This window comes from Lathamus discolor, chromosome Z, assembly GCF_037157495.1.
Source record: "Lathamus discolor isolate bLatDis1 chromosome Z, bLatDis1.hap1, whole genome shotgun sequence".
In the NCBI taxonomy this organism is placed as follows: Eukaryota; Metazoa; Chordata; class Aves; order Psittaciformes; family Psittacidae; genus Lathamus; species Lathamus discolor.
In genome coordinates, this window is record NC_088909.1 from 101,884,273 (window position 1) to 101,901,341 (window position 17,069).

The following is a 17,069-nucleotide window of genomic DNA, read 5'->3' on the forward strand; positions in this document are numbered from 1 at the left end:
ATATTGTTGCTAGGGAACTAAGGAATGGGTAGGAGGTATTAAGGAGCTATAAAGCATTTCTCACCTCCAGGTCACCATCATAACTTTGACCATCCTGGTCAGTGCTCCACTGCTACAGCAAAAACTTCCAGAATAAGGATTTATGCATGCTAAACATGGTTTACCCCAATGAGCATCTTGTATTGAATAAATTAACAGATTATCATCTTTTCCATAACAGTCATGATATTTAAATTAAGGATGTAGAAAACTGAGGTGACTTCTTTTCTGGACCTTTCTTCCAGGATGTGTTTATGATTGCAGCAACTAGAAACTGGGACAGACATCGACGATGCTACAAGACAAATTGACTATTGAATATAGCAAAGATACAGTAATCCAACAGGATGATACAGATTAAGAGAGGAAACAGCTGAAAATTGATGCTTTAAATACATTTAATTTTCTTTCCTCTTGCCACAGCCCTCTTTCACACAGACAAGCCATCAAGAGGTGCAAATAGTTGCAAAATCAGGTCCTTCAGCAGGAAGCTTTCCTACTGCTAAACTATCCAACAAGCATTTCTAATTATATTTTTAGGTTGGATATTTGGGTTGTCTCCAAATGAAATTCCTCTAATCATTTATTATTTAAGTTATAAACCAGGAAAATAAAATATGAAGAAAATACTGGCTACATCCCAAAGGACATAGCTGTAAATGAAAAAAGCTCTCCAGGCTGGCATTTCCTAAAAGCTTCTACACCACAGAAACATCCAGTGGGATGGAAAGCTTCTAAGAGATGCAATGACTAGTAGAAGTTTTGCTCTCAACACCCTAGCAATTTGAGTCCAGCTTGTCCTGCAATGAGGAAAACAATCACACCCAACCATTCATTCTAGTCTTGTCCTTGCTCCCTCTATCCACAGAGATCACTACTCTCTTTTTGTCGGCAACAAAACAGCCAGAAATTGCTGTTCTGAGACTCATTAACTGAATTTGTACAAAATAGACGAGGACTATCAGTACCTGACTTTTTGACTGAACAGCAAAAGCTCTGAAGCTTTTCTATATCCTGGAACAATTATGTATGATTCTTTTTTAACAGCTATTTTCTATGGTTCAGTTTTCAACTATTTCATCTTCCACTGTAGAAAACCCCTGATTTGTCAGTGGCAATGCTGATGGCAAATAAATCATCTTAGTGCCCTACCAAACAGAGATTTACTCTCAAGAGCAAGTGTTCATTCAAGAACTAGGTTGAATCCTGACTTTGTGACCATAGAAATCCTTCAGGAAAAAATGTATTCATCCCTCACATTCAGATCCAATGACAAATCAAGTAGGAGATGCAATGATGCTACCACATGTGTAGTCCTACCATACAGGGTAAGTTCTTCACTACCGCCTTTGCTGGGTGGTACATCCTTCTCCTATACTGTCAGATTAAACTGTCCCTTCCAAACTAGCTCTTGCAGCTTTTCATTATAGTGAAGACCCAGACACACCACTATACAGGAACTCCTTGAGTAAAGTGAAGTGAAACTAAATGCTTAAAGCATCAGCTGGGCTGAATTTGCAGATCCAACCCAAAATACCAGGAAATTCAGGAGGCAGGGATGATGGTTGATTAGTCTGCAAAGCTCAACTGTCAGTTCATATTAACCAAATTTTCCAACGGTTGAAAATCAATTACAAAGTAATGAAACACTCATCAGGGCAATGACAAACACAAACTATATTTTTTAGGACCATTTAAGAGACATTCCTGCAGCCTTTCTGCTTCCCATGCTAGCCATCACCATAAGACAGACTACAAGGCTGAGCAATCACAGAACACTCTTGCTAAATTTACTTCATCTTTCTGAGAAAAGACATTATCATTCCCACTTCTTCTGAAGCATAGAGGTTAGCATGTAGTCCGAAAAGAAAGAACACAGCTGCTTGAATGATTCTAAAGTGAAGAGGGAGAGACATTAAGAGCTAAGCCTGACATTTCTGTAAAACCATTTAACAAATTCCTGCCAGCTTTTTATTCTTGTTTTGATTATTAGCAAACTACATACCAAACCACCACACGGCACAAGGAGCAAATAAGCACATGAATGGAAACAAAGCCAAAGGAAACAAAGTGACTTCCAGCTAGCCCTGCAGTAGACATCCATTTACACACACTAGGGATGCCAACTGAAGAGCCATTTGCCAATACGTCTTATAATCTGTTTTCTGAGAAACACTAAACTGTTTATTTTAAATTCTGTGGATGGTTTAATGCACGCTTAAGAGCGAGTAAGCACCTTAAAAGCCTTGGCTGGCAAAAAAAGTAAAATGTGTCTAATTGTTGACTGTGTTTGCAGAGGGGGTCTCTGATTCTCTTTGACATCTTGCTGAACGGCAAGGAAGCTGCTGACAGGTCACTGGGTGCAAGACTGTAAATCAAGTGCAACAAGAAACATTTGCTGTCCAAATTCAGATGCTTTCTTAACACTGCATAAGTGATCTGTTGCTGACAGAGGATTTGACCCTAAGTGGTAAGACCAGCCAGTCTTGTTTTGCACACAGTAAATGTGAAGAAGTGTATGTCAGTTAAGAAACAATAACCAATCTTGGTTCTGCTTGGCGGTGATTCAGCTATAGAGGTACACAGCAGCACAAGAGAGCTTCCCACAGCTCAAAAAAGCCACAAAGCAAAGAAAGGGAAATCTGGAACCAACACCTTCAACAGCACACCTGATACCTATGTTTAAAATAATCTCAGGAGCATTGGCCACTTTCTCTCACTACCCAGGACCACATGTGGGCCTGATACCAGGTTAGGTGCTAATCCCTGCCCTATCAATAACCTTCTGCATGTCCATGCGCATGCCACAAAGGTCAGTGTTTTTAAAGCATACTGCACTTCTCAGTGTCCTGTTTGTCCTAGTCAAATCAGGACAGCTGAGAATCTAATTTTTCCATTCCCTTCTTTCTGATGCAGGGATACTGGCTTATGCCTCTCCAAAATGCTCTGGAGCTCTGTTATTGTCCATAACACATTTCAGACCTGAAAGGAAGGATGTTATGGAAGAACAGAGCATACGAAAGCTATTTACAAAGCTGCATTGGGAACACAAAGATCCAGGCATACAAATGCATTTCTTATTTATGTACACAAATGTGGAAAAGCCTGAAGATGCTTCTAACCAAGGCTCAGATCAAGTTAAAAGATTAATCTGGAAGACCACAGTCTTTATCTCTGATGGTCTTTGACATATTTTCACTCAGGAATATGGGAGATTTCTTTCAAAGAAAAAGACATCCAGATGGCTGGAGACTGAACTGGAGGCTAAAGTTACCCAGATAAAGACAAAAAAAAAAAGAGTGAAATAAAGAAAGAAGCTGAAGTCAGAGAAGAAGGCAGATACAAGACAGGCACAGAAGAAGGGCAAGCAACTACCACCTGTAAGGGAAAAGAAGATGACAAAAAGAATTAATCACAAAACATTTGAAGAATACACAATCATGAAAGCAGAGGAGGGACTGAAGTGACAGACACTAAAAGAGAAGGACCTGATAGTGTCCGTGTAACTATCTCAGCTTTGAGAACAACCTCAGGAGAAAATTTTCAAAGGGAAAGCAGTCAGCATTGAAAAAACCTAGGAGGCAAAGCAGAACAAAGCAATACAGAAACAGAGGAATGAAAAACAGAGGACAGCAGAAAAGAGCAGTAGCAGAGGAGAATTAGCAACAAAAGGGACAAGGATGCAAAGCCTACGGAAATGAAGCTTAGCAGAAAAAACAGCCTCAGCAGCAAATAGCAGGCTTGTTTCCAGCCTTACTACTGGCACACAGAAGGAATGTATATGAGGAATAAATGCAGGGGCTTACTTATTTTCAGAGATTTTCTTGCCAAGAACTGAGATCTAGACCCTAACTTACCAATTAACTTTATAGTGGCCATTATGGCTCAGTAAATACCAATCATCAAGCCCTGAGTAAGAAGTGCAAAGGCACTGCTATCCACACCCCAAACTCGCAAAGCCACTGAGATGTGGGCTGTATTTTGACTCAGAGAAAATAAAGCAAAAGCCTATGGACTCCGGAGCCAGATAGTCAACTACAGAATTCGTACACTGCAAGAATATTCTGGTAGATAAAAGGACATGAAACAGCCTCAGATTTAATAAGCTCAAGGCAAATATAGGAAAGGCAGTACAGGAGAAGTTAAAATTATTGTCTTTTAAGTTACTGTAAGGAAAGTTATGAGAAAAGCCAAAAATCCTAAGAATTTAAACAGTTTATAATGTTCCAAGATGTTTAAAATAAAACTAATGCCTTCATAGCACATTAATTAAGTTTTTCAAATAACTTGTGAATCAAAGCCTCTCTGTTGTAGAATATTTGAGATAATGGCTACTGAAAATGATTGAAAATATTTATGTGGAAATCTAAAAATAAAAGAAACTGAAATTCAGAGCAAGCATTTAATCTCATGTTTGGCTTGTGTCATTATTATTTTTACAATTTTAGCCTAAACATCATAATCTAGGAGTGGATCTGGTTTATGGTTCTGAATTTGTGCCATTTGCAAACTTTATAAAGCCCTTTGTAACATGAAAATTACTAAATCTCTGCTTCTTAGTACTAAATTAGGAATGTCACAGTGATCCCCTCTTTTATTCTTGCCTGCTCTAAAGCCCACAAGCCCTCCTACTACACGTGCAGAAACACCCAGAGGGCTCCCAGAGACCTCAGAGGCCCTGAAGAACTATTTCAGTATTTCTGGATTTTGGGCTCCAACCCTTGGCAGCAGGAGCAAGGTGTCCTCAGGCTCTACAAAACCAGCTCACATTAGTGAGGTTTATTAGCTCAAGCTTCAGAAGTTGCATGGGTCTGTACTGTCTATACAGCTGCAGCATGGGTAGATGAAACATGCTTGGGTAACTGGAAAGGGATCAGATGATCAGCAAAGGTTGTTGTTCTCTCCTTGAAAGAGTTCCTGCTGTGCAGATCCTCTCGAAGATCACAGGGGGCTGCCCAGGGATCTCAGTTACCATCTCACAGCTCTGGACCATCGTGTTGGTCCCTCTTTTTTTCTGCTTTCTTTGATTAGTTACGGCTTTCTGGCACATGTTCTGGACCGAGGAAGGAGGCTGCTTGTTCTCAGTCACTGTGGGCCACCACTTCTAACACTCTTCTCCCCACCCTAAAGGTCAAATATTTTCGGATTGACCTAAACCATGTATGAATCACAGAATACCAGATTGGAAGGGATCTCATCTGGTCCAACCTTTCCAGGCAAAGTGTGAGCTAGACTAATGTCCCAGCACCCTGTCCAGCCAAACCTTAAAAGTGGCCTGTGTTGGGGAATTCACCACTTGCCTGGGAAGATTATCGCAATGTCTGATTGTTCTCATTGGGAAAAAATTTTCCTCTTTTGTCCAATCAGAATATCCCCAGGATAACTTTTGCCCATGACCCCTCATCCTTTCCATCTGGTTCCTTGCAAAAAGGGAGTCTCCATCTTCTTTGTAGCCACACTTTAAACACCGGAACCTGGTGGAAAGTTCTGCCCTAAGCCATCTTTCTCTAGGCTGAACAAACCCTGTTCTCTCAGCCCTTTCTCACATGGCTTCCCAGTCCTTTGATCATCTCTGTGGTTCTTCTCTAGACCCACTCATAGCCTGACCACATCTGTTTTGTTTAACAGGGTCCTCAGTTGAGCACAGTATTCTGGGTGTGGCCTGACAAGCACTGAGTAGAGTCAGATAATGACATCTTTGTCTCTGCCGGTGATGCCCTTGTTGATGTAGTCTCGTGGGATATGAAAAGGGTTTTATCATCCAGGTCATCTTCTGCTTTCAAATCAAACACTTTGCAAATCTAGTAGATGAGATCCGGGAATTAATCTGACTGGGCTGTTCATCCTGTACAGACAATCACACAGACATACCCACGCAGAGCCTGAAGGCAGACAGTGAGGTCTCACAGATACATCCCACGCCGCTACTCCCAAAGTAGGGTTACAGCCACAAAGGTTAGGACACAACCTCACTTTATTGTTTGAACTGAGCAAAGACCAAATAGTAAAACAGAAGGAAAGTGACAAAACTTACAGCTAGGTGTAATTTAGAGGATTTTTACAAAAGTTTTTAAAAACCGGGATTTCAGCCTGTCTGCTCAGTGTCCCTGAAAGATTCTCTGGCAGACTGTGGACACCTTAAGTGCATTAAAACCTGCCTTGAAGGGAAGTGTCATATGCTGCAACAGCGATGAAACAGAATGACAATGATGTGAAGACTTTGTAGGGTTGCTATAGTAGTGACACAGTGCGGGGTGCTGCAGCTTTGGGACATGCTGGTTTGCCTGGTGTGTACAATAATACCCAGTTTAGACTGGATATTAAGAAAAAATTCTTTACCAAAAGGGTGCTCAGGCATCGGAACAGGCTGCCCAGGGCAGCGGTGGGATCACCATCCCTGGAAGTGCTCACAAGCAGTGTAGATGAGGCCCTCAGTGACATGGTTTGATGGTGAACTGTCAGTGCTGGGGTAACGGTTGGAGTTGATGATCTTTCCCAACCTTGTTGATTCTCTGATTCTCTGAAACGCCCCAGAACACAGAGGTGTCCTGCCAGGGGGATGACGCACCTCACTGCTGGGGCAGTGATGCCACATGGTGTAACCACGCAGTAAGCAGTGCCAAGCCCTGGTGGGATTGCAGGTCTGCAGGGCACCCTGGCGGGGGGAACAAGCTGGGCTGTGCATGATGACATAACACGAGGTAGCTCCGGGAACCGCCATGTCACCCTACCACTGTGGCACCCCCGTCAGGGCAGCAGCTGAGGGCGGCAGGGCTACAGAAGGAGCTGCGGAGCGCCGCTCCCTCCTGTGAACCACTACCTCCCGCTGCATGAGGCACTGCAGTGACGCCATCCGCGGTGGGCTGACGTCACGGCGGTGGCGTCACGGCGGTGGCGTCACGCCAGCACCGCCCTGCTGCGGTGCCGACACGGGACAAGCCCTTACCTGCCGGTGCTTGTCGGCCGCTTTGGCTGGCATCGCGACTGCCCCCGCGGCTTCCCGACACCGGCCGCTCCTCGCCACAGCTGGACGGAAGTTGACAGCTGTAACTATGGCAACGTACCGGAAGCGGCGTGCGGCCCATCCGGCCGCAGAAAGCCGTTGGCCGCAGCTATTTCCCCCGCTCCCCTCCCTTCACCCCAGGTGCCCTCGCTCCTCCCCCCGAGGTGGGGAATGGTACGTCCCAGCGGTGGCTGCGTGGGGGGGGGGCCGAGGGAACCGAGCATCCGGGCTCCTGGGGTGCGGGCAGCGGTCACGCCCCCTCTCATGAATATGCAGATGAGGGGTGGGGCGGCGGAGGCCGGACCCGGAAGCGGCGCGGCTGAGTCACCGCGGCGGCGGCGATGAGGCAGTAGCCGCGGCTGGTGGCGGTATTGTCGGTGCTGTCCTTCGGTGCGTGAGGAGCCTCCCTGCGCTCTCCCGTCCGCCCGCCCGCCCGCCCGTGCCGCGCCCCAGCCCCGCCGCCACCATGATGGAGGAGATAGACCGGTTCCAGGTGCCCGCCGTGCGCGCCGAGATGCAGCCGCTGGTGAGGGGAGGGAGGGGCGGGCGGGGCCGCGATGTCCCCGGGAGCCGCCGGCGCTGTCTCATCGCGGTGTCCGGGGACGGAGCGGGAGCACCAGTGCCAGGAGGAAGAGGAGGGGGGGAATGGGTGTCATTGCTTGGGTCGGGTCTGCGGGCCGCTACCGTTATGTAACGGCCGTCCCCTTAGCGCCGCCGCCATCCCCGGCGGGCCCCGGGGCTGTGCCCAGCGGCGGCTGCTGCTGTGTCATCCCTCGGTCACCGTCGGCACGGCTGCCCGTCAGCCCCGGTCGTCCCATCCTCTCTGCGCCGCCGGTAGCTAAGGCAGAGCCCGCCTGCGGGGAGGGCGGCAGCAGCTGCGCTTCTGCCTCGGTGCGGTCGTCGCCTCTCCGGAGCATCATCCCGGCCTGGCTGGCGATGAGGCGGGTGTTCGCCGCCGCCTCGACCGGGTTCCTCGACGAAGGACGGGCGGGCCAGAGCAGCTGGGTGCGCCGGGGACTGCGGGGTTTTAGTTGGCTCTCACAAGATACGTGAGATGTGGGGTGAAAATTAGGTGGTGTTTGCGCGCAGCGCGGTCTGGGAGCTGCGAGGCTCGCTGATCCCCGGGGACTGGATTAACCTCCCGGGATGGGTGTGAAATAAGCGCGGTGCGAGGCTGCAGGACCTTCCCCATGGCTGGTTTTACAGCCGCTGCTCTCAGTGCAGAGCTGCTGTTGCATGCTCATCGTGTGAAAAGTCCAGGTGTTTTGCAAAGAAACAGCTCTGGAAATCCGTTTTGCTGACAAAATAATTTACATTAAAAAACACCCCCCAGCCTGTGAGTGCTTGATTTCCGCTCCTTCCCCCTCCTTCCCTTTGCCAGGGTGTGTGTGTTCTTCATATCAGGACGTTTTTTCATTTCATAGACGCGATTATACTCAATTAATGAGCTCTGAAGAGGTTGACATGATGGTTACACTACTACATGGGACCCTGGGGAATGTTTGCAGCAAAGGAAGTATACGGCTCATGGGGCTTCACGGTTGTGTAAATGGGCAGGTAGAGTGGCCCTGGGCTTTTGGTAGCTTCTGAAATGACAGTTATGAAGGAAGGCCAGCTGGCTGGCAGCCATAGGAGATGCTAGACTAAGCACTCAAATGACTTCTTATGAGCACGTAGCTGTTTTGCTTTGATGCTACAGGCTTGCCTTTGTATGATGTTGTGTCCCAGCTGTGTGCTGCAGAACGTCTGAATGTTTCCACTTCTGTTTCCCATCTGAGTGAGGTTTTGGTGTGTTCTTTTGCCCTTACTCTGGTCTGCCTTGCTCTCTGCTTGGTGTATTATTATGCATAACCTGGGACCTGTTGAAATACAGTTCACCTTGGCATTAAACTGAAAGCTGGATAATGGGCTGACTCAGTCAAGTTGCTGATTCCCTTTGGCACCTGAAGTAAGCAAATTCCATCTCAGCCTCTGATTGTGTGAGATGGGAATATGAAATTTTTGAAGAGGTGGAAAGAAGTTTACTGAAATACTTGCGTGGATCCATTTGATAGCAGGTGAGGATGGGTTATTGGCAGGTTTATGCTACCACTGAAGACACTACTGAGATTTCCAGTACATCAAACTGTACATTAGAGTTATCTGTCGATCCTTGGTTTCTTGCTGCAGCTAGTGTTTGTAAAAAGTTGAGAACACTGTAATTGTCTTGTGAACAGAAGGACTCTGTGAAGGTCTACAAAGTCAAATTACCCCTTAGGGGCAGGAAAAAACACTTAATGGTGCGAGAGTTGACAAATTGTGAACGTGTATTTTAGCTTCATTCTTGTTGTTGTTTGGTTCTTTTCCCACTGTTGTGGTGGGAAAGACAATTGTCCATTCAAGCTGATACAGACTTGTTGCATGAGCTACTTGTTGTCCGAGTTTTTATTAAGCAGAGATAACAGATCACTCTGAACATCCCTGCTTCCTTCTTCTTTCCCCAGCTCTGTACGCTGAGGATGACTCCATTTGGTGTGGGATATCCCTTGGTTCAGTTGGGGTCAGCTGTCCTGTTTGTGTCCACTCCCAACATTTTGTGCACCCTCAGTCTGCCAGTGATCTGTCTAGAAGCCCTCTGACAGGCAGGTCTGCTAATCTGCTGATGTTCGAAATCAAGAGACAGGTACGGCTGTTAAATGCTGAAGGGAAGTCATTCTTGCAAGGTAGTCTGAAGCCTTTCTGAGCCCCTCAGCCTCCAAACCTGCCATTGATACTGACACTATTGATGAGCTGTCTGTCAGGGATGATAGTACGCTAATATCTGATGTCCATGAGTGCGTCCTGAAAATAACCAGTGTTGTATTTACTGAGCAGAGACAGAGAACCTCACATATCCATGGCTTCTTGCAAAAGTAAGTTCTTTAAAGCTCAATGTGTCTGGTGGGAGAATCTTTTCTCCTTGACAGCTTTGACCAGCCAAGGAGTGCACTGGCATCACACTGCAAGGCTAAAGGCAGTACCTAGATAGTACAGACAGGAGCTGTGTGGAGTACTGCTTGCTCCAACAAAGCCCACCAGATCTCTCTGCAGTTTTTTCTCTGCTAATAGCAAGTAGATGGGGATTGTGTTTCTGAGCCAGGAAGCATTTGGTCTGCAGGTTCAACGTTGGCCAACTCTGTCATGTGTGACTTTCCTACCCTACCACTGCATTGGATGCAGTGATGTGAAGTTAAGAAGGTGGGCAACCATTTTCTCCTGTCTCCAGCCTGTTTGGATAAGCATAAGCTGTCTTGATTCTGCTTGGCCTCTGCAAACGTATAATGAGAACTGTGTACTAACGCAGACCCAGGGAAAGGTTCAGTGCAGGACTTAATGAGGGGGAGTTGCTGTGGGCAGGCGGACAGGGTGGCATATGGACCCTGGTTAAACACTGGCAGGCTGTAGGATGGGATGAAGCCTAGTGTTTTCTATCTTTGCAAGACACATTACTTTGCTTATTTGGATATTGTGGCACAATTCTGTACATACTCGTAAAGGAAGGGAAGAAAGGCTGGTAACCATCAGTTGTCCTCATTCATGTGGCTCCTTTGCATGAAAATGTGATGGATTGTTCTGATTACTGTTTCCTCTCTTGGATACTGGTGACTCTTGGCTTCCATCCCAAAAATGCATGCTTCTTCAAATTAATACAAACTAATTTACAAGGGGTTTGTTTACTCTGGGTGCTTGGTGTCATGTCTTCCTTATCAATGTGATGCAGTCTCTGCTGTGGAAATTCTTAGTTCTGCTTAGTTTCTATTTGATCTTCAAGTCAACTTGTCATGATCCTTCTGCACTCACAAAAAGGGCTCTCTTTGTTAACTGCTGGGTGGTGGGTTTGTAACAGACAGTCCATTTCCAGGATTTTGGGAATGCATGGTGTGATGAGGTCTGAAATTGACTATTTCTGTGACACTTATACTTGGTAGATAGCTGTCTTGGCTGATAGGTTTGGTATTTGATGTGTTAACTTCAAACTTACGTTGTTGGTGGTGCATTATGATGATGTGTATTGGTTTGTTTTCTCTAGGTTTTAGTGGGGTTTTTTCTTGTCTGGAAGGTTTCCTAACATGTAGATCTGATTACAGAGGTACATACATCTTAGAGAGAGAGATGGAGGGACATTTGCACAGTGAGGATACTGCAGAGAAATACAATCAAAATACTTTCTGAAATAGGAATGACAGAGTCTGCAGCTATATGTAGACCCATCCTTTCTTTAGCACTGGAGCCTCACTGGATGCTCTCCCTGAGATTTCTAAGTCTGTATTTTGTGATGTTAGCTAAACTCTTGCAAAATCCATCGTATTTTTGTTGAAACAAAAGGTACTGAGCACAATGAAGTGGGGTTGTATCTTGAATTCTGCTGGAATCACACACCAAGTACTTGCTGGCATATGATGGCAAACTGAGAGATGACAGTGTTGGATCACACGTTGTTCCCGTACATTGACGCAGGCAGATTCTGTTCTTAGCACAAAAATGGAATTAGAGTAAAAGTGTGTTTGCCCACATGGCACCAGTATGACTTTTCCTAAGAAAAAGCACCTGTCAAAGTGCAGTAGCTTCTGAGGAGCTTTGACAAAAAACTCCTGAGGCTTTGGCTCATATCCCAAAGGCAGCAGCTGGAATGCTGCATTTTGGTTTCCCGGTTCTCTGCCCATGTGAGAAATGGGAAGTCTTTCCAAAGAAATCGGGCTTGATGGTTCTTTTATCTCATTCTGAAGCATTGTGGCCAGGCAGGTTCCTTGCAGAAGTTTGTCAGGCTGTGGGACCTCAGACTGGTAGCTTTAGTTGTGATGATGACAGCCAACCTAAGGATTTTGGTAACCACATTCTACAGTGATGCTGTAAGCTTTTTAGCTGGGATGCCAAATCTACACTGGTCCTGGAAGTGTAAAATTTCCAGAAACTTTGAAAATACAGAAGATGCATTTGTAGTCTAAATGCTGCAGAGCCGAAAATGTTAACATTAGAAGAGAAAAACAGAAAAGAAAAATATTAGAGTATCTATTGGATATTTAATTTTTAAAAAAACCCGAACTATTATTTTGTCAGTGGACAGTGTAAGTGCTCAGCATGCTTATATAATGTGAATTCTTTATTTTTGGAAAATATTGATTATCTCATCCCAAGGAAGTGTTTTGTGATCTCTTTGTTTTGTCTTCTGCATCCCTAAAATGGAGAAAAAAACCTAAAAATAGAAAACTGAAATTAACCAAGAGGTGAAAGGTTATACCTCTAGGGCTTAGAAATAGTGGATTAATGTGACATTAGGTCTCTAGTGTAGATACACAATACGCTCTCCTTTTTGGAAGGAAAACACTTCTAAAATGAAAATGTCTGTATGTATATTCATTGTAATGTAGCCCAAGGGTTATACAGCTATATGTTTTGTAAATGCTTACAGTACATGAGATCTGTAATGTCACAAGACTATGGGTTCTGAAACAGAACTATTTCAGATAGTGCTACCTTTAGTTATACAACCTGTTTTGATGCGCTGCAGTGTCATCTTTAGCGGTAGTCTTAAGCGTTGCCTCCCTGGATTCTTCAGCTCATTGGGGTTCTGTCCTTCCCCCTCCCTGTCTTGTATCAGACCTTCAGTGCAGAAATACAGGAACACTTCTGTCGCCACTCCATGCCAGGCTCAAACTCCAGCAGAGATCCATCGCAGGCTCCCAAACAGCCATGGTGAGGGATGTGGCCACTGTAGCTAGGGGGTGACCTGTCATGACATGGGAGTGTGTTGTGGCTGGCACTGTTTCTGCAGGCACACTGTTTTGTCTTCTCCACTTTTTTGCACAAGCTGTGACTATGGTTCATTTGTCATTCATGTTTGGAAATCTCTTCTTGAATGAAGAAAGATGATTAAAATGGGGCACTGTACTCATATGAGGAATTCAACCTGCACAGTGCCCTCTTGGGATTCTTCCATGACTCCCAAGAGCTCATTATCTGTATGTAGCTTGATATTAATATGTACTTATAAAGCAATTTCTGCTACTGATAGAGCTGTATACTCTTTGTGCCAGTAGGTATTAGCAAGTCCATAAAGAGTCAGACAAGATGAGCAAAATGCCAGGGTGAAAGAGGAGAGCAACGCATGCCTTCAATTCTGCAAGCCTTCATTCAAGAAAAGCCCTCAGCTTACCAGTGAGGCTGTAGGGAGTATGTGGCCTCTTTGGAGTTACATATTCATTGCTGTGAAACAAAGATTGAACTTGATAAGATTAGAAGAAGAACTCCATCTTTGATTAGAGATCAAACCCCATCACTGGTTCGATCTATGGGGCAGGAGATTAAACGTGGAGCTGGCTAACAGTAAGACTGAGAGTTTGTCAGTCCTCATAGTGTACCTATTTTTTCTAGACATTTAAAACCTTGGCTTGAGTAGTTGCCTTTTTGCTTCTACATAGGGCAATTATGTGTCACTTTCTGCAGCCAGGTAGAAATTTTACATAGAAATGTGTCTATGCCTTCCACTCACAAGTTGCTCATACCATGCATCTTCGGTGAAGTCTTGTGCCATTTTGAGTATAAGGTCCCTCTGGAGTTATTCTTTTGTCTGTCTCTATAAAATTGACATCATAATGATGCAGCCACTTGCAAGTAGTAAATCTGTCAGTCCAGCCTGAACCCTGTGTAGTCTTCTTGGTTGTTATCCCTTCAGAGGTTTAAAGTGTAATCTTGTGAAATGGATGGGTGTCCATTTTGTAGTATGCAATAGGAAGCAAACACTTGCTTCACTGGTTTGACTGTGAAGATAGTGAGTTAGAATCAGAGAATTATAGAATGGTTTGGGTTCAAAAGGACCATAAGATCATCCAGTTCCAAACCGCCCTTCCATGGGTAGGGACACCTCACACTAAACCATGTCACCCAAGGCTCTGTCCAGCCTGGCCTTAAACACTGCCAGGGATGAAGCATTTACCACTTCTTTGGGCAGCCTGTTCCAGTGCCTCAAAAGCCTCATAGTAAAGAACTTCCTTATATTTAACCTGAACTTCCCCTGTTTCAGTTTAAACCCATTCCCCCTTCTCCTATTGCTACAGTCCCTGATGAAGAGTCCCTCTTCAGTATCCATTGTATCAGTGAATGGATGGAGTTGGAGTGAACAAAATTGTAGGTGGAAGTTTTCTTCATTTTGAACAGTACTTGCTAGGGAATCTGCTTGGCTGTTGGACACATCTCTCACTGATGGACAGGACAGCGATTTTTATTACTTTGGGAAAGTCTTTAGCAGAGAAAGGCTCTCTTACATATATGCAGAGTATATTGGTGCGTCTCAACAGCTCTTACTAGGTGAGTTGCAGTGTCTTGCCTCATACCTGTCTGGCCCTGTTTTTCTTAGTTTCTTTCCAATGTCCTTCCTGAACTAACATCCTTTAATATGAGTAGCTCACCAGTTGGGCTCTGCAGCATTCAGTCTAGTAAATCCTGTAGACAGTCCATTTTCCTAAGCCAGGTGCAGCAGCGGTATTCTAATGATCATTGTTTTTCTCTCTTGGTGTTCTACTGATTGCACGGGAATGTAGGTTAGTCATTTAGTGCACCCATATTCAATTAAAGAGTTTACTTAGGTTATGTCTTGTTTCAAGTTTTTATTATGTGGTCCCAGGTGAAAATTAATCTTGGTTCTTGTTTCAGTGTCAGAGATGCTTATGCTAACCTAATTAATATTCCTTCCCTACCCCCTTACCCCCCCCCCCCCCCCCCGAGTGAATGTGGGGTGTGTTGCTGTCCATGAAGTTCGCTACAGGCATGGAAAGAGCTTTTTGAGCTGGGATGAGGTAGCCTCTCCCGCTGAAATCCTAATGTTTGTGGCCATGGTCGAAATCTTTGAGTATAAAGTAAAGGCTTTTGCCTGCAGTTGTTAATGCAGTAGAAGAATATATCTACTATTTTAATACTCATGGGGCTTAATCCTCATTGGTAGTGGCTCGACTGTGGGGCTTAACTTTTAATCTGAAACTTCTTTTGTGGTCAGTTGTTGCAAGTAGCTTAACGTGTAATAAAAGACAAGTTTCAAGATCTGTGAAGTCTGCAGGACCTGAACATCCATGGATCAGAGCAGGCTAACCTTCTGAGAAATGGGAGAGGGAAGGAGAGAGCTCTGCATTGCATGGGGTGGCTATTGTTAATGGAAAAGAAAAAACAAATAGGAGTGTTCCTGGCATTGCAAAGCTTTTGTCTGGCAGAATCTTGTGACTGACATGTCTAAAAACAATACTTTCCTTTGTATGAAAGCATGATTTTCTTCCCAACCACATGCACATGATGCAAATGGAAAATACATTGCATGTGATGGGCAGAGCAGACCCTTCCGTTGAACACCACATAGATGTTCTGCAGGCATCCCTTTGTCAGCTGAAGCATGGAAAAAGGTGATTGCACTGATGGACCAAAACTAGTTAAGGGTCACCCTTCCAGGCTTGGCTTGTGTAGTTTGGAGTAGGGCGTCTTGGTGTACAGAGAAATGTGCAGTGCTCTTGTGTCTGTACAGGGACCAGCTAGGTTGGTATAGCCCCTGCTCTGCAGCAGCACTTCCAGAGCCACGCTTCTGTGGGATAGCTTTGTTCCAGTGGCAAAACGGACATAGTGTAAGTGCAGTCTGCATCATGGAAATGATGTAGTGTCTTCTGAACTGTAGCATTGACCCCTAATGGTTGCAAACATGGATTTATTTTGAAAGCACAAGGGAATGCACAGTACCTGAACCTTGATTCTTGTAGCATCTGGCTATGGAATACATGTGGAGTAAGCGAAAGCCAGGCACGGTATCTCTTGAGACAAACCGGAGGGGTATGAACACTATAGGGATGTGTAACAGGATTTATATAGGATCTATGTGATATGGAAGTAGTAGGAAAACCTATTTTTCCTTACGTTTAGGATTCTTAAACTTCAAACAATCTTGCAGCAAAATAGTGTTGTAGTCCAGGGAAACACTTAGCCATTCTTTTCTCTCCCCCTGCCAACATGTGTTGGGTCTGTGGATCTATCTAGATCCCTGATCTTAATTTCCCATAATGTAAGGATTAGAAAAAAAAGTGAATAACAGTCACAAGAATAGTTACAGGAACAGCATGTTCACAGGATTTGAAGATGGAGGTCACCTGGCCCACTGGAGCATGTAAAAGCTGCACTTACTTTGTGTTGTTGGCAGTTGATCAGCTTAGGAGAAACTGCTGGCTAGTGATTCCATTTCTGTAAATGTGTGTGTCAAAAGTTGGATTTAGATTCCAGTTTTGACCACTGTGCTAGGATTAAGGGGAATGGGTATGGTAAAAAAGTTAAAAGAAGTCCAACTCTTCTTGAAAATTTATTGTGACGCATCATTACTGAGGTTCGTCTTACAGGAATTGTCACTTCAGGATGTTAATGCAAAGCCTGAAATAGACTCTAGAATTCTCCAAAGCAATAGCAATTCCTCTGCTGTTCTGATGGAGTAAAAAGTAAAACCACTCCTGTCTTCATCTGTTCCAGCAGAGTGAAATCCTCACTTAGGTGTATGTACTTCAGATAGCGTATCACAAAAGTACTTCTCCTTGAAAAGAGTATCTTGTAACCCTTGCAAAAATAGGGCAAAGTGATTGTGAAAGTAACTGAGATGATCCATGCTGTGCATGTAAGAATTATTATAAAGAGATTATCTGGTTATGGGAGAATGCTTCATTTGGATTACATAGCTACACAGAATTCATAATCTGTGCTTTCTGCAGAGAAGTTTCCTTGTGCTGCAGTGGAAATGTCAGATACGCTCTTTCATTAACTCTTAGTTCCTTGTTTGCAGCACTGAATTCTTAAATCAATCTCTGAATTTGAGGGGTAAATTTCTTCAGGAAATTTGCTTCAGTCCAGCAAAAAAAGTTTGTCCCATGAGGTAACTGGTACCACATACTAAATCTAGAGATGTTTCTGTATTAACTTGCAGAGGTGTGAAATTTGCAGTGCTTGGTACTTGGTTAGTGGCCATAGGTTGTGCTCAATTTGACAAATGGAGATG

The 17,069-nt window shown here is 44.6% G+C and overlaps 2 protein-coding genes across 6 annotated transcripts in view; one reads left to right on the forward strand and one right to left on the reverse strand.

Moving 5' to 3' along the window:
* DNAI1 (dynein axonemal intermediate chain 1) overlaps nt 1–7,062 on the reverse strand; it is a 151,634-nt gene extending 144,572 nt beyond the window's left edge. For all 3 annotated transcript variants that reach the window (XM_065662725.1, XM_065662726.1, XM_065662727.1), the window contains exon 1: nt 6,986–7,062. In XM_065662725.1, the coding sequence (XP_065518797.1) occupies nt 6,986–7,018 (33 nt within the window). In that variant the 5' untranslated portion in view covers nt 7,019–7,062. The remainder of the gene's footprint in view (nt 1–6,985) is intronic.
* Nucleotides 7,063–7,359: 297 nt separating this feature from the next.
* The window catches only part of FAM219A (family with sequence similarity 219 member A), a 94,082-nt gene continuing 84,372 nt past the window's right edge, over nt 7,360–17,069 (forward strand). For 2 of the 3 annotated variants that reach the window (XM_065663118.1, XM_065663119.1), the window contains exon 1: nt 7,360–7,568. In XM_065663118.1, coding sequence (XP_065519190.1) covers nt 7,509–7,568 — 60 coding nt within the window. In that variant the 5' untranslated portion in view covers nt 7,360–7,508. The remainder of the gene's footprint in view (nt 7,569–17,069) is intronic. The other variant, XM_065663120.1, reaches the window with a different exon arrangement.